This window comes from Vidua chalybeata, chromosome 16 (genome assembly GCF_026979565.1).
Source record: "Vidua chalybeata isolate OUT-0048 chromosome 16, bVidCha1 merged haplotype, whole genome shotgun sequence".
Taxonomy (NCBI): Eukaryota; Metazoa; Chordata; class Aves; order Passeriformes; family Viduidae; genus Vidua; species Vidua chalybeata.
In genome coordinates, this window is record NC_071545.1 from 1,787,934 (window position 1) to 1,811,148 (window position 23,215).

The 23,215-nt window shown below is 53.4% G+C and overlaps 1 protein-coding gene across 7 annotated transcripts in view; it reads right to left on the reverse strand.

Moving 5' to 3' along the window:
• Positions 1-981: 981 nt before the first annotated feature.
• RAB11FIP3 (RAB11 family interacting protein 3) overlaps positions 982-23,215 on the reverse strand; it is an 80,511-nt gene continuing 58,277 nt past the window's right edge. For 6 of the 7 annotated variants that reach the window (XM_053957566.1, XM_053957569.1, XM_053957568.1 and 3 more), the window contains 11 exons: positions 22,926-23,099; positions 18,608-18,742; positions 15,546-15,581; positions 12,987-13,080; positions 11,445-11,548; positions 9,208-9,348; positions 8,298-8,379; positions 5,538-5,675; positions 4,464-4,619; positions 3,944-4,084; positions 982-3,236 (listed from right to left, as the gene is read on the reverse strand). In XM_053957566.1, coding sequence (XP_053813541.1) covers positions 3,123-3,236; positions 3,944-4,084; positions 4,464-4,619; positions 5,538-5,675; positions 8,298-8,379; positions 9,208-9,348; positions 11,445-11,548; positions 12,987-13,080; positions 15,546-15,581; positions 18,608-18,742; positions 22,926-23,099 — 1,315 coding nt within the window. In that variant the 3' untranslated portion in view covers positions 982-3,122. The remainder of the gene's footprint in view (positions 3,237-3,943; positions 4,085-4,463; positions 4,620-5,537; positions 5,676-8,297; positions 8,380-9,207; positions 9,349-11,444; positions 11,549-12,986; positions 13,081-15,545; positions 15,582-18,607; positions 18,743-22,925; positions 23,100-23,215) is intronic. The other variant, XM_053957567.1, reaches the window with a different exon arrangement.

Consider the following 23,215-nt stretch of genomic DNA (forward strand, 5'->3'; position numbering starts at 1 on the left):
AGTTTAGAGCACAGCAGGGATGTTTTGGAGGAGCTCTGGGATGTTTTTAAGACGTTTTATGCAGGTCAGGAATGTTTTAGAGCATGTCAGGGATGTTTTGGGACAGCTCTGGGATGTTTTGGAGGAGCTCTGGGACGTTTTATGCAGCTCAGGGACATTTTGGACCATGTCAGAGATGTTTTGGAGCAGCTCTGGGGATGTTTTGGAGCCTCAGTGCTGCTCTGAGCAGCGTGGAGCAGTCTGAAGCAATCTGGGGGGTTTCAGAGCTCTCAGGGTGTGTCAGAGCCTTTCCCAGCTCTTTGCTGCAGCTCCAGGGCTGCCCGGAGCGGTTCAGAGGAACAGTCTGGAGCCATCCAGAGGCACGGCAGGAGCTGGGAGGGGATTTTGCACGTTCAGGCCCTTTGGGGCAGCTTAAAGGGGTGGGGAGGGGTGGAGGAGGCTTAGAGGGGTGGGGAGCAGCTTAGCAGGGAGGTGAGGGCGTTTAAGGGATTTTTGGAGCAGTTCAGAACAGCCGAGTGCTCCGAGGGGGTTCTCCCGGCATGGATGGAAGGGAAAACTTCGTGTTCCTGCCTGGAGCAGACCCACAAGTCCCTGTCCCAGCCTGCCCCCCTGTCCCTGGGCAGCAGGATCAGCTCCGAGGGTCCCACCTGGATCCTCCAGGAAGGTGAACGGGGAATTCCCCCATTCCCACCCACACAGCTTGGCTGGCTGGGGAGATTTTGGCTCCCTCCGACCTTGATCCCTCTGGAATCAGTGGGGTCCAGCCTCCCTCATCCTCATCCTCCTAAAATCAGGGCATTCCAGCCAGGTCCAGCCTCCCTCATCCTCATTCTCCCCATATCAGGGCACTCCTTGGTGCAGGAACATTCCACTCAATCCACCCCACTGGATATCCAGCACTTGGATATTTGGGATGCTCCAATCCAGCACTCAGATCCTCAGGATGCTCCAATCCACCTCTGTGGAAAAAAAGTCTCCGGGCAGGAATAGTAACAGCTTTTAATCCGACAAGAATTGATACATCAGTTAAGACAATACCATTTTTGCCTCTTTTTTGGGGGACTTCCTTCACATACTGGTCGGGAAAGAGGAACATTTTCAGGATGTACAGTTTTTGTTTTGTTTTTGTTTTTCTCTCTCCATAGGGACTTTAAAGCATGGTGAATGTGCAAGTCAGTGCTTTTTGTTTGCTTAAAACTTTTTTTTTCCCGGTGCTTATTTACAGTTACAGTACCTCTGTGAGAGCAACAGGAAAAAACAAACGATTGTTTGAGACCTGGGGATCTGGGATCCCAAGTCGAGAAAGGCAGATCTCCAATATTTATATATTTATACATATATATATATATGCTTTGTGTATACACAGATACATTTCTCTCTTCTTTTAAAGTATTAAAAAAATGGATCAACCTTCATTCTATAAAAATACCTACTCTACAAGATAGAAAAATTTTCCCTCTCCAAGTATACACTGATTTACACCCAAAGCTTCTCTGGAAATGTACATTACGTGGCTTCTTCCCGCGGCCTCGGGGCAGGGAGGGAGGCAGGGAGGGAGGGCTGGGGTGCAGGAGCTGCCCCGGGGTTTGGAGTTCACCCCGACCCCGCTGCCCTGCAGGGGCTCTGGGGTTCAGCCCCCAGAGGTGACTTGGCCGTGCCTTGGCCGCTGTCCCCTGGGATGAGGCGGTGACAGCAGCCACGTCCCCCTGCACAGGGTCACCCCGAGGGCTGGAAGGGGCTTGGGGGGAGCAGGCACACCCGGGATTGCTGTGGCTTCTGCTTCCAGGCCGTTCTGGCATTCCCCAAACCTGACGAGCAGGAAGAGGAACCGCGGGCTGAAGCCGATCCCTGGGATTCCGCTGGCTGGCTCCTCCCGGGAGCCCCGGGGAGCAGGGGGGGACAGCGGCCGCTCCCGGGGTCACGCTGTGCCACGGCCGCTTGTGCCAGCAAGCCCAGAGCTGTCTGATGTAAACATGGCTTTTGTTTCCCAGGGAGCTGCTGGTGCTCTCCAGCTCCCCTCCCCATCGGCACAGAGATTCCAGCCCTGGCTGGTGCCAGGGATGAGGAATGAGCGCGGCTCCCCCAGCCCCTGGCACAGCCCAGGGAACAGAGGGGAAAGGCAGCTGGAGCAGGCTCTCCCTCCAGGACTGCAGCTATCACCAGCAGAGCCCTGCTCCGGCTGGGAATGGCACAGGCCACTGTCCCCAGGACATCGGGAGGTGAGCTGGGGAGCTCGGGCCGCTCCTCTGCAGCTCCCAAAGCGCTGCGTGTCCCACCCAGGACTAGGAGAGGAGGCCAGGACCGGCCTCCAGCGAGGGGTGAGGAGCTGCAGCCTTGCCCCGCGTGTCTGTCCCCAGCTGGGGACGAGTGACAGCTCCCCCCGAGCCACCTCAGCGGCAGGGCCCGGCAGGAGGAGAGAGGAGGAGGAGGGAGTGGAGCCGGGATGCCGAGACGTGCCGACAGTACTGAGCCACAGACAGCAAAAATAAATAAGGAGGCAGGTGACCAAGTGAGCTCACACCCTGTCCCAAACAGCCCCTGCAGCCACTGAGGGCTCTGCACGCAGCCGGCCCCAGCAGGAGCACGGGGCAAGGATGGGCTGAGCCAGCTGGATGAGGCCATTTGCATTAAGTTAATTAAAAAATAAACCAAAACCCCAAACCAAAACCAAACCCCAAGCCTGTGCGAGTCCGCGAGGCGCTTCCCTCGTTCCCAGCTCTGCCGGGGGAGTGTGTCGGGGACACTTTGGCACAGCGGATGCTCGGGCCGGGCAGGGCAGCAGGGCACAGTCAGCGCTGTCGCTTCCATCTCCATCCCGATCTGCCGCGGTTGGGAGCGTCCCTGGGAGGGGCGGTGCCTGTCGGGACAGTCCCCAGCGCCACAGGCACTTCCGGCAGTGCCCCTTTCCTGAGCTCCTGCTCCAGGTTCCCTTTCACGCCTCCACAGCCAGGAGGGCTTCAAAGTAACGGAGTCAGACAACAAAGCCTGGCTGCTGGTTTTCCTTTTCCCTGGTCCGTGGCTCAGTCACTCCCCGACCTGAGGCTTCCTTGTGCCTTCATCAAGTGCAAAGACGTTTGGAGTCCCTCTTCATCCTCTCAGAGCACCAAATCCTCCCGGCTGCATTACTTGACTTCCAGGATGGAGGGGTTGGTCTCCATGATGGCCACGATGATCCTGTCGATGTAATCCTGCAGGCGGAAGTTGATCTCCTCTTGCTTCTGGATTGCTTCCATGAGCTGCAGCAGAGGGGAGAGGGAGGGAGAGGTCACTGCCTGACACTGCTCAGGGCTTCCCGTGGCTCTGTGCATCCATGGCTGACTCCCTGGCTCTTCACTCTGGACTGGGATATTCCTGACCTTGTTTAAATGGCCAGGGAAAAACTGGTTCTGCTCACTCCTGTCCTTCCTTGAGCTCTCAGCCTGAGGGGCCTTGGAGAGAGCAGGGAGCATCACATCTCCATTGGATCCCCAAAATATTCGGGTGTGTTTCCCCACTTCCTGAGGTGTTAAAAGATTTAATTCCAGCACTTGTGCAGGCTCAGCCACCTCTGGTTGGTGTTCAGGGAGTTGCTGGGATCTCCAGGGGGAATGTCCTGGCTCCCAGGGGTTTAAAGACAGCTCCAGACTGATGGACACAGCCCGTGGTGGCTGCTCTGTCCTGGAATGGGGAAGGCTGTCCCAGGGCAGGCAAAGCAGAGCTGCCAGAATCAGCAATTGGGCAGGGAGCAGCTTCCCTGTCCCCAGGAGGGAGGGCTGGCAGGCAGGGTAAGTCCTGAGAGCTCTATAGATAATTGTGTGGGGATTTCTTTGCTCCTGACAGCTTTCAGGGGAATTTTGGGCATGGGCTGAGCCACACACAGGGCACATCCACTCCTCCCAGGCCATGCCAGGTGCAGGCACCCAGGAAGGTGCAGTCTGAGCCAGCAGCTCCTCATTGCACGTACCTCATCTCTGGAGACAGAGCTGATCTCCGCTGCCAGGGACTCAGAGAAGGAGGCTGAGAAGAGGTTCTTGGCTCCCTGGATGCTCAGGTTGATGATCTGTCCGTTCAGCTCATCGTTCTGCTCCTTCAGGTTCCTGTTATCCTGTTCACACACAAACCACACGCTGCTGGAGCACCTGGTGCTCAGAGCTGATCCAGCCTGGCAAAGGCAGACAGGGGCTTTCATCCTAACCCAGCTCACACAGTGCTGGGAACAGCACATGGGCTGCTGCCTCCGTCTCAGCAGAGCCTGGAGAACCTTTGGAAGCATGAGACACACTGGGAAGATCCAGGGGACACAGCAGAGAGAGAATGGCTCCTGCTGTCCCTGAGAAAGCACCAACCTCCCTCTCCCAGGACAGGAAAGCAAGACAGAACTGTGCTCCCGGATCCACTCCATCCCCTGGGAGAGAGCCCCCAGACCCTGCTGGTCCTCCCTTGGCATCAGGGGATCGTTTCCCTGCCAGCCCAGCCTTCCTTACCTGCTTGAGCTGCTTGATCTCCTGCTCCAGCTCCGTCTCCCGTGTCCTGCTGTTGTATTCCTGCAGCCCCATGCTGCTGCTGCGGCCCCTGCGCTGCTCCGCCTCCAGCTTGAAGAGCTGCAGGTGCTCCAGCTGCTTCCTGAGGTCCTCGATGAGCTGCAGAGCAAGGCAAGGGGACAGCTGAGTGCCACAGGCCTGGGAGATCCAGCAGCACCCTCTGGATGTGGCTGCTGTGGGAGCAGCTCCATGGATTGCTGCAGCAGGATTGTTGGCCACAGCAGTGGCTGCCCCGTCCCTGGCAGCGTCCAAGGCCAGGCTGGATGGAGCTTGGAGCAATCTGGGACAGTGGAAGCTGTCCTTGCCCATGGCAGGGGGTGGAACAAGATGAACTTTGAGGTCCTTCTCAAACCATTGCATGATTTAATTCATTTCCAGGGGGCATTTGGCTTCCTCTTCCTCCCTCACACCTCCAGCAAGCAGGAGATGGGGAGCTACTGAAATACATGAGCACAGCCCTGCAAGGACCTTGTTGGAGGGCTGAAGATGCTGGGTTTGGGTCTGCAGCAGCACAGACCTCCCAGCAAAGTGGGTCCCTCCCCAGCCAGCTCCCTCCTGCTGCAGGGCTGGGTCCCCTCCTCACCCCCAAGCCCTCAGTGACACCACAGTAACAATTAATTCCACTTTGGGCCAGAGCTCCTTTCCTGCCACCACCACCAGCCCTGCTTGGGCCTCCAGCTGGGATCACCAGGCAGAGATGATGGGAGCACTGGGAGAGTGTGATCCAGCCCCCAGGCACTCAGCTCCCACCCCCTCTGCTCCTGCCTGCTGGCTCCATGTGCCTCTGCCACTGCTCCTTCCAGGTAGGAAGGGAAGGGGTCAGGGTGGCACAGCCCCTTGCAGGGACACTGTTGGATGAATTCCAGAGCAGCAGAAGTGACTGAGGTGCTGCTGCTGAACCCCTCTCCTCTGCCCAGGCAGCCCTCACTGCTCCAGGCACCCATTTCTGGAGAGGCTGCCAAGGCCAGATTCCCACATTTTGGGGACAGGGCTGTGGCAGGCCCAGGCTCCACTCACCTCCTGCGTTGACTCCTTCTCCTTCTGAAACTGGTGCCTCTCCTGACTCAGCTTGTCCCCCATCTTCCTCTTTTTCTCCTGCTCCTCTGTGAGCTGCACAGTGAGGTCCTCAATCTCATCCAGCAGCTTCTGCTTCTCCTGCAAGGACACGAGCAGCCCAGTGAGAGGCCCTGGGGCCCGGCTGGCTGCTGGCTCTGCCGGGAATGCTCCTCTCCTGAGGCACCAGGAGGCTCTGCCTGCTGGGATCTCATCTGCTCAGAGCCTGGGGCTTTGGCAGCACTGAGGGAGGCAGTCAGGGATGGCTCCAGAGTGAATCCACATGAATATCCACCCTTGTGCTGTTTTCTGGGAAGCACGATGCTGGTGTGGGATGGGCTGGGGCCAGCACGGGGCTCCAGGCCAAGGAGAGACATTAAATCTTAAGGCTCCTTATGTCTGGATTTCAGAAAAGTCCTGAATCTGAGATCTTTACCTCCCTCTTGGATTCACATATGAAAGGTTTTAATTGAGGGCTGATCCAAGAAGGAATAGACCAGTTGAAGCCAGGATGTAAAACACACAGCCCAGCTCTGTTCCCTTCTCCCCAAAGCCTTGGCAGAATGTTTGGGACGCAGGTGAAGATGCCAACAGCCCCTAGAGCAGCACCTTCTGCCTGTGACCAGCTTTTTCTGCTTCTCACTCCACCCCACCATCAGTGATTCTGGAGGTGCACAAGGAGCTGGGAGGGGACACAGCTGGGACAGCTGATCCCGGAACTCAAAATGGATTTTTAATACTATATGACAACATGTTCATCAATATAAGCTAGGGGAAGAATGAGAAAAAGGGGGTGTTTGGAGTGATGGCATTTGTCTTCCCAAGTCACCGTCAGGCTCCCTGCTTGATGATGGAGCTCTGCTTTCCAGGAGATGCCTGAACACCTGTCTGCCTTGGGAAGCAGCGAATTAACTCCATGTTTTGCTTTGCTTCTGTGGGCAGCTTTTGCTTTACTTAATAAACTGTCTTTTCCCTCAGCCCACAAGTTTTACCATTGTTGCCCTTCCAAACCTCCCCGGGCTCACAGCTTCCAGTTCCATGGGAATGGTTTTGGCTTTCAGAACTCCACAAATGCCACAGGACCTCCTGCAGTGCTGGTGATGGATGGCCCGTGGCACGCAGGGCTGAGGAGCAGCTTCATGGAGGAGCTCCAGATGCTGGCTCGGTGGTGGAACCCTGGCTGCTGAGAATTTGAGACTTTCTGTGCTGACAGGCACTGACCCCCAAGAGAACACTGCATTTGACCTGAGGCCATGGAGAAGCTTCCAAAATGGAATGACAGCACTGGGATTGTGGGTGTGGAGTTTGAATAGAAGAGTGTAACATTACATGGTGGGAAACTTAGAGTTTAAGGTTTCAGAATACAGTAATATATATAAAGCAAGATGGATGTTTTAGGGTGGAGGCTGGTCCTTCTTCTTCATCTTCTTCTCCATGGGTGTGGGTGGTTTTGTGTAATTGGATAAAAAGTCCACATTGCAGGGTGGTTGGTTATTGGGTTGAAAGTAAAAATAATTTAGGTGTCATGTCTTAATTTGACAGTTTATCCTTAAAAGGCCTTGTAGAGAGAGAGATGGAGCTCCATTTTCAGTTTGTTAGAGTGAAGGGCTGTAGAACTCAGGGTTTGTGAGACTGTGACATAGATAAGAACTAACAAACATCTGAGTCCCAACAAGAAACACCATCTCATGATTTAATCCTGACCCTGGCAGAAAAGAAGCAAAGACTCCACAGCTCGGGGGTGTCCTGCTCCATGGAGCAGCACCAAAGGCACCACGCCAGCAGGAAAGGCAACACTAACAACAAAATCCTGATTTTTGGGCACTGGACAGGAGAGCAGCTCATCAGCCAGGCTTCTCCTGGGCAGGGAGGGGCAGTGACTGCAACTCTTGCTCCTCCTTCATCCCATTCACTGGGGAGAAAAGGAGAATGGCTCTGCATGGATCAAAACCAACTTCCCATGGCTGAAACACACCACGGCAGGGAATTTATCCTCAGAGCCACTGGGGTTTTCCTGCCCCCAGCCTCAGCTGTGCTCACAAGGTCCTGGCAGATGAAGACCACATCAGGAGGGATGGAGCTGCAGCACTCTCCCGTGGGATTAAACACAGATAAAATGCCTCAGGCCCTCCAGCTGGGAAAGGAGGTTTGATCTCAGTTCAACTTTAACCTTAATTCTGCCCCAAGCTTGGCAGAGACAAAATGCAGGCCCTGTTCCAGGTGTCCCACCTGTAACCCACACTGTCCCTAAAGGTGAGGCTCTTGCCCATCCCAAGGAGCCTCGGGATGCCCCAGCCCTGCAAGGCCTTGGATCCTGAGCAGGGTGACAGTGAGAGGGGCTGGGAGGTGACACAGATCTTTGGAAACTCAACTCAGAAATCCCAGGACGTGGAGATGGAGCATCCCTGCTCCTCCTCCTCCCCTGCACTGGACTGGCCACAGGGATGGGAACAGGGATGGGGACAAGCTTCCACAAGAGGGCACGAGTCCCCTCCTGAGCAGGCACTGCCACAGAGAGATTTATCAGGGGTTTATTCCCAGCTTCCAGGCTGAACAGTGGGAAACTACAAGGATAACTGTGTGGGATAGTGCTGTCCAAAGTGGGGTCTGCAGCAACTGGAAAATGGAAGCAACTGGTTTGTTACATTAAATGGATCTCATGTTCATGAAAATTCATCCCAAAGCCAGAATTTCATCCCAAAACCAGGCACCCTCTGGCCTCACCTCCTCAAGCCTCTCGATGTTGGCTCTCAGGCAGGGGACACAGGACCTCAGCTCGCTGTTCTCATCATCCAGCTGCTGCAGCCTGCAAAGACAACGGGTGTGAGACTCATCCCAGCATCCAAAGAGGGGGAGAAAACATCCCAGGAATACTAAACCAAAGGGAAGCCAGCAGGAATTCATCTGTTCAAGGCAAACCCTGAGATACTTCTGCTGCCAGGGGAAAGAGAGGGGCATCCACACAATGCTGATATCCATCAGCTCCAGGGCTCTTCCTTGTTCCAAGGGTTTTTTTCAGTCCCCGCACAAGCCTCAGCAGCAGAGACAACAGAACAGGGGGTCAGAGAGGGCTTTGGGTTTGCATTCCCAGGTAAAACCTCACTGTCTCCACCTTCCATGGACTGCAAGGGATGAACAACAGCAAAACATCCTGGGAAAGCTGGAAAAACCCTGTCAAATAACTGACACCTCTCCCACCCCACTTCTTTCTTTGGAATCCACCAGGCAGCATGAAGCACCCTGGCTGGGACACTCTGCCTCTTTGGAGGATTCTCCTTTCCCAGGTATTTGTCTGTTTCCATCAAGGTGGAAAACATCTGGGCATCAAAAGTACTCCAAGGAGTCATTTATGGGAAGAAGCATTAACAAATCCCCTCTTCATCCCCACACTGCAGGGCAGGCACATGGATAAAGGGTGGGAGCTAAACTTAAAATGCAATAGAGCAGCTCAAATAAAGAACCCAAGATTAGGTCTGTGGGCCAAAGGTGGAAATAACCAAAACTCAGGGTTTGTGGTGACTTCAGTCCCACCTGGAACCCATTAAACTCCCTGCCTGCCTCCCTGTGTGCCCCCAAGGCTGCCTGGGCACAGATTCTGGGGTGGCTCCAGGAGAGCTGCCCCCCCCAGCCCCACCTGGCCTGCAGGTTCTCGATCTCAATGCTCTTCTCCCTCTCCATTTTGCTGAGCAGCTCCCTCTGCTTCTTGATCTCCTCCAGCAGGGTCTGGTCAGCCCTCAGCTCCTGCTCCTTCAGCTGCTCCTCGAGCGCGTTTGCTCTGCAGAGAGGACAAAGAGGGGATTAAACTGTCCTTAGGAGCAGGCTGCCATCCCAAAGGAGGGACCAGACTCTCTTCCCAGCCCCTTTCCCACCCCTCAGGTGAGCTGGGAGAAGCAGATGGTAAAACAGAACAGGCTTCCAGGGAAAATACACCAATCATCATCCCAAACAGCTTCACTGCATCCCAGCAGATGCAGCAGGAGAAGCAGCACCTTTTCCATCACAGGTTTCCCAAGTCAGATGCCTTAAGGAACACAAGCATGTTATTCAATTTCCAGCCTGAGAAAGAACTTAATTTTTAATTATTTTTAAATGTCTTGTATGCATGAGAATTATTTCCAAGAGCAGTCACACACATACACATCTCTTAATGGGAATCTCAGAGTCACTGAGGTTGGAAAAGACCTTTAAGCGCATCTAATCCAAACACAGATCCCAGGGTTTGTGGTTCCACCAGCAGTAGCCATGGCAGAGAAATCCTCCTTCAGCTGTTTCCAGCAGGAAGTGGTCTCATTGCTCAGAGAAAAGGCAACAGCCTCAATCCTTCTTTTCACTCTCTGTGATCCCAACAAAAACCAAGGGATCTGCAGGTCACCCTTTCCTGTGTGTCAGCAGAACTGCAGACAGAATCCCAGAAGGGTTTGGGCTGGACCAATGGGAGGGACCTTAAAGCTTATCCAATCCCACCCCTGCCATGGGCAGGGACACCTTCCACTGTCCCAGGCTGCCCCAAGCCCCATCCAGCCTGGCCTTGGACACTTCCAGGGATCCAAGGATCCAGGGGCAGCCACAGCTGCTCTGGGCACCCTGTGCCAGGGCCTGCCCACCCTGCCAGGGAACAATTCCTTCCCAATATCCCATCCATCCCTGCCCTCTGGCAGTGGAAGCCATTCCCTGTGTCCTGTCCCTCCATGCCTTGTCCCCAGTCCCTCTCCAGCTCTCCTGGAGCCCCTTTAGGCCCTGCAAGGGGCTCTGAGCTCTCCCTGGAGCCTTCTCTTCTCCAGGTGAGCACCCCCAGCTCTCCCAGCCTGGCTCCACTATCCCGGGTTGCTCCAAGCCCTGTCCAACCTGTCCATGAGCACTTGCAGGGATGGGGCTGGGAGCTGGAATTCCTGCAGTGGCTTTGCCCAGGGGAAGGCTTTTCCCAGCTGATCCCACTCCTCCCCAGCACCGAGCTCACCCAGAGCCAGCCGACACTTCCAGGCCAAGCTGCTGAAGTGAAAACATTTCCCTCACTCCCAGGTTTATCAGGGCTTAGGGAAACCTTTGTTTGAGTGGCTCAGTTTCCTGACACGACTGTTACTTAACAGAATTACAGCCCTATAGATAAACTGTGCTGGGTTTATCTGCCCAGGGTAAAGCTATGCTGGGAGAGAGGAGCCTGGCAGATTAGCACACACAGGGATTACATCATGTGAGATCCAAAGGGCTGTACCCTGGCCAGGATCCAGCAGGAGGCAAGCCCTGGAGCTCCAGAGACCATTTGGAAGGGGCATGTGGGGCAGGAAAAGATAGTAAATATACATATACATATACATATACATATACATATACATATACATATTTTTTAAAGCCAAGACCCAGTGTTCCAGAGACCTTTTGGGAGGGACACATGGAGCAGAGAAGCACATGAAAAAAAACCAAAAGACAAACAACAACAATAACAACAAAACCCCATCCTGAGTGGGAAGGGAGCCACAAGGATCATAGATTCCAACTCCCAGCCCTGCACAGACCCCCCAACAATCCCACCCTGGGCATCCCTGAGATCATTGTCCAAAGGCTCCTGGAGCTCTGGCAGCCTCGGGGCTGTGCCCATTCCCTGGGGAGCCTGGGCAGTGCCCTGCACCCTCTGGGGGAAGAACCTTTCCTGATCTCCAACCTAAACCTGCCCTGGTCCAGCTCCAGCAATTAAAAGCCATATATTAAAATCACCAAAAGCCAAGTCCTGGAGCTCCAGAGACCTTAAGCCCATAAAATATAAAATCTCCACATCACTGAGTCCTGTTCTCAGCTGGGATGGAGTAAACATCCGTGGTAAGGGCTGTGCTTTGGATTTGGGAAGGGAGCTGAAGCATGAGGAGGGGCTCTCACCTGTGCACCAGCTGCAGGTTCTCCTGCCGGAGGCGGCTGTGCTGCTCCCCGTTGGCAGCCGTGTCCTTCTCCAGCTCCGTCACCCGCTTCTCCAGGAACACCACCTGCCAGCAGGGACACAGATCAGCCTCCGGGCAGCCTCAAACCCAGAACAGCCCCCACAGCATCCCTAAACAAGCAGAACTCCCACTGGAATTGGGCAGTCATGCCTTGAGTTAAAGCATCCCTTTAAAACATCCTTTTCCACCAGTTTCCCAGGTTTTGATGGCTCCCATGTACCCGTCTGGGGTCAAACACTTCACTGTTTCCTTTCTTCAATCCCTTCCTGATTACATCCTAAAAGGAGTCTAGAGGGAAAGATCCTGGTGGATCTCCAGAACTCCACGTGCAGCCCTGAGGTTGGATAACTCCCCACTGCCTGGAACAGGATGGAAACCCTGAATTTACAGATGGAGGGATCAGTGCCAGCTGGTGGGGAAGGACCAGAGGTGAGGATTTTCTCCCCGTACCTGTACGGGGTTTATTCCAGCTGTATTTGCATTTGATTCATTCAAATTCCATATAAAACAATCCTGGGGGAGAAGAAATGGGGAGCATGTCTGGAAAAGCCAAACTGTGGCTCTGGGAGAAGGGCTGGAGACATGGGAGTATTAAAGAGGCCGTGCAGACACACAAGGCCTTTCCCAGCAGTGCCCTTTCCATCAAAGGTTTCCCCAAGTCAAATGCCTTAAGGAACCCAACTATTTTATTCAGCTTCCAGCCTTGGAAAAGTGTTGATTTCTATTTATTCTTTAAAGGTCTTCCCTGCATTATAATTATTTCCAAGTGTAGCCACACATACACATTTCTCTTTCACGCACAGCTCCTCAGGACATTCATATTCCAGAGATAAAAAGCCATTTCCAAGGAGTTCCAGGACTTCACTAGACATCTACACAATCTCAGCTTCTTTCCCATAGCTTCTTCTCCCTGTTTTTTAACTAGGGATACTCAAACAAAATCTTTTCTGTGCTCCCATCTTATCCTACAACTCCTTTCTTGTAATACCCCAGGAAAACTCATCAGCACCAGCACAAAATCAACTCTACCCTGACAGCACGAGCAGAGTGTGCCAAGAAGAGGAAGTTCTTGTTTCACATCGGGTGGACTGCCTCAGAAAAGCAGAACCTGAGAACATCTTCTTGTGTGAATGAGAAGTGAAAATGCTGCCTGTGAACAGCCCATTTCTCCTCCCAGCACTCTGGGGGAAGCCACTGCCCCTGGAGAAGATCCAGTGTCACTTCCTGGCCCTGCACGGCACTTGGAGTGCTCCTCTCCTCCTCCATCCCCTCCATGGAGAGGGCTCCCCATGTCCCATCTGCACAGAGAGGAGCTTCAGCCTGATACTGCCTGGCAACACTGGAGCACTGCAAGGCACTGAATCCTGCGGGGTAACACAGACCTTACCCTATAACCCTTTCCTCTCAACATCTCAGAAAAGCTCAGCGGCACCAGCTGCATCCTGATGGCCCAGGCCGAGGGCAGAAGGGAGGGAGGCCTCACCTTGTCCGTGATGTCCTCGTCGGTGCACTCCAGGTTGTCCCGGTAGGATTCCTCCATCACCCCCACGGCCAGCGAGCTCGTCTGGTGCAGCTGCCTGAAACAGAGACAAACCACCCCGACCCACAGCAGCAGCGGCATCAGCCCCAGCACCGGCACCATGGTGACACCAGGTGACAGCGGCTGGCGCGGCCGCCACCTCCCGCCCTCCTCAGCCTTTGCCACAGGGATCTGTCACTGCTCCTTGGAGTGCTGCATGTCCCCTCACCACGGAGCTCTCCCGGGAAATCCAGCGCTCCAACGTGGACACGCTCCCGGGACTTCACACCGGGATCATTGCTCTTTGGAATGGGAAGAGATAAGAGCTCCCTCTTCCCACTTTCTTTCTTTAGTCCAGTCCCAAGGCTGTGGATTATCCAGCAAAGGCCAGAGTACTCCCAGTGCTGATAAGGCTGGGAAGAAGTGAGGATGTAAGGGGAGGGAGAGGGGCAAACCCCCCTGAGGCTGTGACCCCCCAGCCCAGGGGAGCTAATCATTAACGAGGCCTCGTGACAGCGGCGTCCCCAGCTTTGTGACAAGCTAAAGGACACCCTGGAGAGGGGCTGCTCGGGGCTGCACCCTCAGCATGGCTCTGGATCTGCCCTGGAGAGGGGGTGTGTTCCAGCCCTGGAACCCCAGGCAGGAGGAGAACACTCTGCTCTCCTACTTTGAGCAGGGGACGGATGACAAAACCACAGAGGTCTCTTTAAACCTCAGTTTTTTCCCAGGAATTTGTACCATTGGCTCTTGAATTCCACCCACTACAGTGTGTTCATGCCAGGACTCACTAAGCACAACTGGCATTTACCAAGAGACCACAGCCTGATTCTGCATCCTCACCCTCAGTTTATATTTAGGTTTTAAAGTCTCAGGCACATTTGTCATTTAAATCGTGCCAAGCACAACAGGGCTTAAGCAGCTGAGATTTCTTGGCACGAGCAGAACCCGGATAAGAAAAATGAGGAAAGAGCCTTTACCAAAATAAAATCAATTTTCTAAAAGCAAATGTTTTGGGATTATTCACTAATTACAGTATCTGCAACAAAGGATTTGCTTTGGGCTGAGCTTAAGGATCTGGCTCGGCAAAACACTCTTATCTCCCCCCTTATCACAAACCAAACCTGACTGCTCTTGAATTAACTAATATTTAAGCAAGCCCACACATCCCTGCCTCAGAAAAGCAAAGGGCCAGGAGGGCTCAATCCCCCATAAGACAGGGTATCTCTGTTCCCAAAAGTTTAACTCAAATCCTGCCAAAATTATCTGTGCCAGGCACGGGACAAAAACGAGTCCTAAAACAGGAAACCTGGGGACAGGCTGCTCCCCCCAGCCCTCCTTCCTGCCAGTGTTTTTAACAAAGCTCGAGAAAGTAAGATGAGTGGAAGTAGGAAATGTAATATCAAGGATCTGCTTCCTTTCCAGGAGGGGAACGGTGCCAGGGGAGATTGCTGAGTGCAGGAAAAATGGAGAAGGGAAAGGTGTGAGAGCACAGTGGGAGGAAGAGGTGCAGGGAAGCTGCTTGGGTCAGCACGGGGAGCAGAGTGAGTGTCAGGAACAGGAACATTCCCAAACTGAGCTGCCTGTTCCTCCACAGTGTCCCTGTCCTGCTGGGAATCAAGCAAGGAGAAATCCAACAAGTGCAGAGGGAAATCTCTCTCCTGAGCGTGGCAGAGGCAGAACAGCGAGGTAAGAGTCAGTTTATCCTTACAATCATGATGGCATGAGAACAGGAGGGATGGGGGAGCTGGGAGAGGAAAGGTGAGCACCAGGTGACACTGAGAGGGGAGGGAAGGACCCTTGGCCCCAGAGATCCACGGCAAACTGCCTGGATATATCCAATATCCCTGTGCAGTCAGGGGTCACAATGCCCACATGGAAAAGGTGACTGACATCACATGAGGTCATGCAGGACAGAAGCAGCACAGCATTAAACCTGGGCTTAAACCAGGGTTAAACCATTAAACCAGAGTTACCTGCAGCCCACCCAGTGCCCCAGAGCCCCTGACCCCTGAGCAGGGAGAGCTGCTTCCACAAAGCCAAGTGTTGAGGGTGACATGGAGTGAAGTAAAACAGGACCAAGAGCTGTCTGAGGCAGCTGGAATTTTTGGGGTGCTGGAGAATTCCTCCAGGTGGGGGTACTGACTGGTCTGGTCCTGCAGAACTCTACAGACATGGTGATACTGGGAGGGATCCCAGACTGGGACATATCCCAGAGGGATATGACCTTCTAGAGACTCCTTCCCTCCTCCATGTATCCCCTGCTATGGCACTGGCAGGACAGAGCATGAGGAAAAGCTCCCCCATTTTTTCCTGGAAGGAATCAGATTGCCAGCAGCCTCCAGCTGTGTGCACGAGTGAGAAACCTCCATTCCAGAAAAAAAAAAACCAGAATTAAACCCACTTTTCCCCAGCACTATGGAATAAGTCCAGAAATACAACTCTCCAAGCTTATTTTGAGTTTTCCTTCTGTGGAGCTGGCAGCTCACACGGATCAAGCAAACAACAAGAGGAGTATGAGCTTACCTTGCCACCTTCTTGCTGGAAAGTCTTTTATTGGGGCTGCAAAATGAAGAAAAAACAGGAAAGAGTTAGAAAAGCTGACAGTGGAGAGCCAGGCAAACAGGAAACTGCATGGACTCCGGGGCACATCCTCTGCTCTGGCAGGGAGCCCTTGGCATGCACCCCCAAACCCCTGGAAAGGGCAGGAGAGGGGCCACTCCCGTGTTGAACAACAAGGAATAACAAAGCACATGGAATAATGCTGGAGAAGAGCTCGCTGCCCCCTGCCACGCTCTGCTCTCCCGCTGATCCTGCCTGAAAACCGATCCCCAAGGAAAGAGCTAAGAATAGCAGGGAGGCTGGGGGGGCTCCAGCCCGGTGCTGATGGCAGACTGAGCCACATGTCCTGCACCCCAGGGCACCCCAGGCCTCCCCTGCCACCCCCAGAGCTCCCCTGGACTGGGGACCAATGGCACATCCGTCCTTCTGCCATGATCCCACTGGATCATGATCCCAAATGATCCAGCCATGACCCCACTGGATCAATCCATCCTTCTGCCCTTCCACAGCCACCATCCCACTCTTGGGCTCTGGATCTCCAGGGAAGTGCTGCCTGCTCCTGGCTCAGAGGTTTCATGAGCTGCTGGTGGTGCCCCTGTCTGGATTTTGAGCAGGGCACTGTTGCAGTAGCTGTGGAGGGGGATGAGCTCTCTCTCCTTCTCACGGGTAACTGATGGGGATCACTCCTTGGATCCATGTCTGAGCCAGCTGCCACCATACCACAGCGGTCAGGGATCAGTGTCACCACAGGACGAGCAGCCAAGGGCTGTGTCACTGTGTCCCACCTGCAGGGGACAGGCTGCAGGCTCTCCCTGCTGAGAAAAATCAGCCTTTTCCAGAACCAGCTCCTTGCTGACATGCTTCTTCTAGTCCTGACAGGTGCTGGGGAAGTGGACAGGGCTTGGTTCTCCTCAGCTTCCATCCATGCTGGTGTCACAAGATGCCAAGATGCCACTGGGCCACACCAAATCCTCACTCAGCAATGGCAGCAGGAACAACTCCAATCCAAGAAGCAGCAACTGCATTCCCTGGTGCTTAGCTCAGTTTTAGGAAAAAATAACAAATAAAATCATCTGGAAGTCCACTCCTGCTTGGAGCTGCAACATGAGTTCTTCGAAGGAGGGATTAAAAATAGCTTAGGACAATTTGCTTTGTAAAGCAACCCCCAAACCTGACTGGGGGCTGTTGTCAGGGTGACCAGCCCTCGGGTCAAAGAGCATCCTCAAATCCCAGATTTCCAGGGAGCACAAGAGCTGCTGCTGGCTGGGCTTCAAGGCTGCTCGGCACCCAAGGGGAGGAGGTCAGGTCCTGGTGTTTGCCAGGAATTGTAAGGAATGGCTCCAGCACTGGGGGGAAAATATTTTCCTCTGGAAAAAGCTCCTGGGGAAGTGACGGCACCTGCAGTGTCCAAAGGCTGAGACACCAGCAAGGGCACTGGAACAAAACAGAGGCACAAACCACTTCATTCCAAGCTCCTGGAGGAGTCTTCCCTGCTTTCCCATGCTGTGGGCTCGGGAAGCAGCACCCCAATGCTGGGAGCAAGCTCCCCAGTTTATTCCAAGGATAAAACACTGTCTATGTGCCCGCAGTTTTTATGAGTGAGGCTGTTCTGGGGTGCTCTGGGCTTCATCCCAGCTGCCAGAATCCCCTGGAGGAGGTGTCTTCAGGCTTGTCCCAGATTTTGGTCCAGTTCCTGCTGCTCCAGGACTTGTCCCCTGCTCTGAGGGCCTCTTGTCTTTGGTGATACAGGGAGGAGCAGCAGGTCCTGCATGTCCCACACGCTGCACGGGACACCTCCCATCCACAGCACACAAAGAGGGGGCACTGCCCCTTCCAGAAAGGCCCTTGGAACATATTCCCAGTAAATTTGTACTTGGGAAACCCTGAACACAGATGGAGGAATTGCACCTACTCACAGGGCAAATCAAAGCCTATGGAAATCCCACCATGAGCAGGGGACAGAGAAGCTCCTCAGGAAATCTCACCCATGACAGAAGGCTCTGAGGTGTTAGTTCAGCTTTGCAAGTAGATGTGGTGGAGAAAAGCTGAAATGGAGTGGGGCTTCCAGGGAAAACCAGTGTTCTCCTTAATACCTGCATAACCTGAGACCCATCACTGACCCTCAAGGCCTCCAACAGCAAAGACAACTATTTAGCCAAGAAAAATAAAAGGAGAGAGTTTTTGTTTGTTTTTTTTTTTTTTTCATTAAAAAGAATGAAATTCAAGCTTATTTGTTTTCCAGTTCTCCTTCCATAGACCAGGAGAGCTCCCAGATCACACTGTCCCTGCAAAGGACAGACAGAGACCAAGAACATGACAAAAACCACAAAAGCCAGGAATAGCCACAACAGCCATGAGAAGAAAGATTTATCACCAATGCCACCATCCTTCCACCCAGAGGGCTGCAACCAGTTCTGAATGAATAAATCAACAGGCAGAAATCCATCTCCACTTGTCAGAAAACACATCCAGCTGCTGCCTGGGAGACCTCCAAAATGCCATTCAAAACCTCCTAATGTTCCTGGTGTCTGTCACATCTCCCCAGCCCATGGTGACACCGGGGTGGGCAGGCTGTGGGTGAAGCTGGGTGAGACAAGATTTTACTGCCCCCAAGCCCTGTGGAGCAGGCTGATGCCTTCAGGTTGTTCCTGCAGCAGAAGGATGGACCGTCCCTGCCCTTCCAGGCTGCCCTTCCACACCACTCCCAGTCTTTCCTTGGTGACAGAAATACTGTACACAGCCAGCTCGTGGCTCCCATGGAACCCACCATGCACAGGCATGCAAAGGGCAGGGAATGCTCTCCTTGTCTGCCAGCCCCATTTAATGCCTGCATTAAAGGCACCTCCTGCTCACCCTCCACGAGCTCCCCACCACCTCGAGCACCTGCAGAGGCTCCCGTGGCCGGGTGAAACTCATCCCCTCCCCACCAGCGTGGAGTGAGGGAAAAGCTGTGCCAGACAAGGAGAGCCTTCCCAGCCAGAACACCCTTCCCAGGCTGGGATGGCCACGCACACGAGCCCGGTTACCTATTCATTTCAAGATCATTCAGGCGAGCAGAAAGATCCTCGAGGCGGTTGATTTGTTTGTGGCACTGGCTACAGTAAAACTCAAAAGCTTCATCTGCGAGAATGCTGTGCAGTTTCACAGCGAGTGGATTGGTGCTAGAGAGATCACAAGGGTCATGTCAGCAGCACAGAAAGCACAGAGAGCAGCTGCAGCCGTGGCTTCCACAAGCTGAGGGTACCTCAAGGTAGGGGAACTTTTGGTGGGAGGTATGAAATTTGAATTAAAAACTCAGGGCTGGTTGGGTTGCCTCCCACTATAATTTTCAAAGTCAAATTAAAGCCAATGTGGGGTTGCTTAAAATAATATAATTTCTAATTTAGAATAGTTTATAACAATATGTAGCTAATTGATAATTTGTAATTGCTCAATAGAATTTATATAGTTGGTAATTAGAAACACTTCCGTCACTCCCCTCCCAGAGACTTCCAGCAGCTGAGCTTGGCCCACATTTCCAAACCCCTGAGCCAATTTCAATCCCCAAGAGCCCAGGGCAGGTGAGGTAAGTGCTTCCCACAAACCTACACCACCGCAAAGTTCATTTTCCAGCAGGATTTTCCAGGCAATCAGTCTCAGGAGGCTCCTGGTTTGTATCAGTAAGTGCAGAATGAACCTGCACACTGCAGGACTGGGTGCTGTGAGCCAGGGCTGAATCTCAGGGGGGTTTAGGCTGGATTTTAGGAAAAAGTTCTTCCCCCAGAGGGTGCTGGGCACTGCCCAGGCTCCCCAGGGAATGGGCACAGCCCTGAGGCTGCCAGAGCTCCAGGAGTGCTTGGACAGCGCTGCCAGGGATGCCCAGGGTGGGATTGTTGGGGTGTCTGGGCAGGGCCAGGAGCTGGCCTGGATGATCCCTGTGGGTCCCTTCCCACTCAGGATATTGTGGGATTCATAATCCTTTGGTCAGTGTCCCGTTTTCCAGTGGGATGCTTTAAAAGTAGAGCAGCTGTGCTGCTGCAGACCCACCTTAGTAAAGCACAGAGTCAGATTTTCACTGCAAACAGCTTTTAAGCCAAGATGAAATGGACAGGTGCAGTTTAAGCCCTCTCTCCTCCAAAGCACAGCCCAGAGGAGCAGTGCTGTGTTCCTGCAGGGAATGCCATTTGGGCAGGGCCATGGGGGTCTCTAGGACTTGGGAAGCTGGGAGACACTTCCTCATGATTTGGGCAGGACAGAGGGGATTCTCAACAGCAAATGGTTTGTGTTCATTTGGGGCCAGACTCCACAAATCCTTCCTGTAAGAAAATGTGCTTCTGGAAGCCACAGATGTGAATCAAAGAAAGGTTAAATAGTGAAAAACCCAAGCAGTTTGATAAGAGAGACAGGTAAAGGTGTGAGCAAACACAAGCAAGATAAACCCAACAGGCATCAGGAAGGGGCAGTGAATCCTGGGATACACAAACACACCAGAAACTCCTGGCCCGGGGCATCCCAAGGGTGCCCTGGCTCAGCCCCCAGCCCAGGAGTCTGTGCTGTCTGTACAGTATTTCCCAGCCCCCTCAGACAGGCTGGACACCAGCAAATGCCAAATTGTCATCTCTTCCCATTTCTGGGGAAAAAAAAATCAATTGAAAACCATTCCCCCTACACCTCAGGGCAGGTCTGACCTTCTCCCAGCAGCACACAGGTTGGTGGTTCAGGGTTTGTGCAGGGAAGAGGTGACAGCAGCTGTGTGGCACCTGGGGGAAGGGATGTCCCTTTTCTGGGTGCTCTTGGGTGCATTCCCTTCCCAGGTGGTGCAGCCTGAGCCAGGTGGGAACCCAAATTTAACCAGCAGTAATCAAAATGAGAAGAGAAGTGTGGAGGAGACGCCCCAGGCCAGCCTGGCAGCTCCTGGGGTGTGTGCAGATCCTCCTGGCCTCCGGCTGCCCTGGCTCCCTGCCTGTGGAGTGGGTGAGAGCTCAGCCCTGGGCTGTCTCCACCCACCCCAGGATGCTGATGGGTCCCCTCCAGCTCAGCAGATTCTGTGGTTCTACAATACAGAGCCTCCCTGGGCCTCCCTCCATCTCCTGGAGCAACATTTGTCTTCCACAGGTCCTTGGTGCTTCCTGGAGGCTGGGATGGAGACAAGGAGCTTTTCCCTTTATTTCCCACTGAGAGCTGCAAAGAGGCTTTTCCTACTGGATGGATATGCAAAGGAAGACTTAAGAGGAGGGATCACAAACAAGAATACAAGGACTGGGCAGGGAAGCACTGCACCCCACAGTGTTCCCTGAAGGCTCTTGGAGTTTATGTTCATCTTCTGGAGTTGTGGCAGGAGAATTTCTAGAAATTATTCCCATTTAGAGACTCCTGTAGCACAGGAAAGGTCTGTGGTGATGTGGCCCTTTAGAAGTGATGCTGTTCTTTGTATTCAAAATACAGCCAAAAAAACCATTCAGCCAGAACCAGGGACAGCCTGTGTCCCCTCAGGTGTGTTTAAACACACTGGGGCTGCTCAGGCACAGAATGATTTGGGTGGGAAAGGACATTAGAGCTTATTCCACCCCACCCCCTGCCATGGCTGGGACACCTTCCACCATCCCAGGCTGCTCCAAGCCCCGTCCAGCCTGGCCTTGGGCACTGCCAGGGATCCAGGGGCAGTCACAGCTGCTCTGGGCACCCTGTGCCAGAGCCCCCCCACCCTCCCAGGGAACAATTCCTTCCCAATATCCCATCTAACCCTGATCTCTGGCAGTGGGAAGCCATTCCCTGTGTCTTGTTCCTTCCTATCCAAAGTCAGAACAGCTGCACAGACACAGGGAATGTTTAGGGCAAGACTTCACACACACAGCAATAATCCAAGGGGAGGCTAGACCTGAGAGGCATGAGGAAATCCTTCAGCTCCAACAGCCCCACATTCCTGACTCCAGAGGTTTTACAGGGTTTATCTCCAGCCTCCCTCCCCAGCAAGCCCCAGCAGAGAGTCTCCAGCACAAACCACCACAACCTGTGTGGCCACGTGCCCAGCGAGCCCCTCCCAGCAGAGGGAAGATGGGATAAGGTGTGGATCAGATCCAGAGACAGAGCAGAGGAGAGATGGTGCCCTGGCAGAGCAAGATTGGAACACTGGGAGCGTGGGCAAACTGGGAGCTCTGGCCTGATGTTAAAAAGTTCAAGTGATTGAAAAGCTCCTTTAGCTGGGTATTTTCTTGCCAGGAGCCTTCTGGATGAGGCTGGCAGCTCATCCTCAAGGAAAAACGAACACCAAGGCTGGGTTTTAATCAGAGTTCTTCCTGTGCCACAGAACCAGCACAGCTAGCCCTACATTCCTGCACGGAGCAAGCCAAGGATCAGAGACTGTGCCCTTCCCACTGCAGGGTATCCCAGTGCTGGAGCACTGGTTTGCTAAAGGAAAAGGTTAGGAATTCTTTACAGCAACTCTCCTGTTTGCTATTAACACCTCCAACATTGCTGCTGCACCAGCCAAAAAGAAATGAGCCCTGACTTACTCTTCCCTGCCAGCCCTGTGCAACCAGAATTGTCCAAACTCCGTGAAGGGGTTTGGGAAGCTGGGAGAAAAGGGGAAGACAGGAAAAAAAAAAAAAAAGTTTTCAGAAGTTTACATGGCTGCAGAAAGGCACAAATGTGTCATTCCAAAGAGAAAGAAGTATATTTTTGTCTTTAGCTGTGGCTGGCAGGGAACATTTCTGCCCTGTGCAGAGATGTGCTTCCAATGGAGGAACACATTTCCGGTATTACCTGTCATGCCAGACACTTTGTGGGCTGCAGCACTGGATGATATTCCAGCTTTTACTAATTTTCTTTAGAAAGAAAGTATTGATGGGGTGTGTACCACCATACCAGCTCCTCAGCCAACCCTGCTTGGGCTGGAAAATGGACTTTTTCCTGGTTTCAGACCCTAAAGCAAGAAGGAAATGCTACAGCTTGCTTTCTGCTCTAGATATCCCTAGAGAGGGAATGCTGCTGCAGCTCGTGCAAATCCAACCAAACATTACATCAAAGGCCAAAATAATAAAAAAGAAAAAACATTAGAGTCATCCTGCAGGATCAGGGGTAAGGCTGCAGGTGGTTTTCTCTCCTGGAAGGTTCACTGAGGAGCCACATCCCTAACAGGAGAGGGCATGTGCCACTGGAAATGCAGACAGTTCTTCCAGCTCCTGCTGGGTGTCACAGGATGGGCACTGACCAGGGAAAGGAAACACCGAGGCGGGGAATTCCTCTTCCAGTTCCAAGCCCATTATCCCCTTGGATCCAAACTCTGCCAGGCCCCCTGGCTGGCAAATCCCGAGGAAACCCCTGTCCCACAGAGCAGAGTGAAGCAGCACCAGGGTTAGGCATTACCTGGGAGAGAGGAAGGAGGAGCTGCCAAAGCTGCTTTCCCCATTACACAAAGGGTCCGGGAACAGGTCGGCCTCGTTCCCCTCCCCGTAATCCTCGAAATGCTCCTCCCCGCTGATGACGGTGACGATGGAGTGGCTGAGCTCGGAGCCCAGGGCCAGCTCGTGGGGATGGGATCTGTGGGAACAGACAGGCAGATGTTAGAGGAGGGGTCACAGCAGCCTTCCCACTGCATCCAGGACATCCTCTTTCCAGAGTATTGGGTTTGTGTGGACAGCACTTGGTATGGGAGT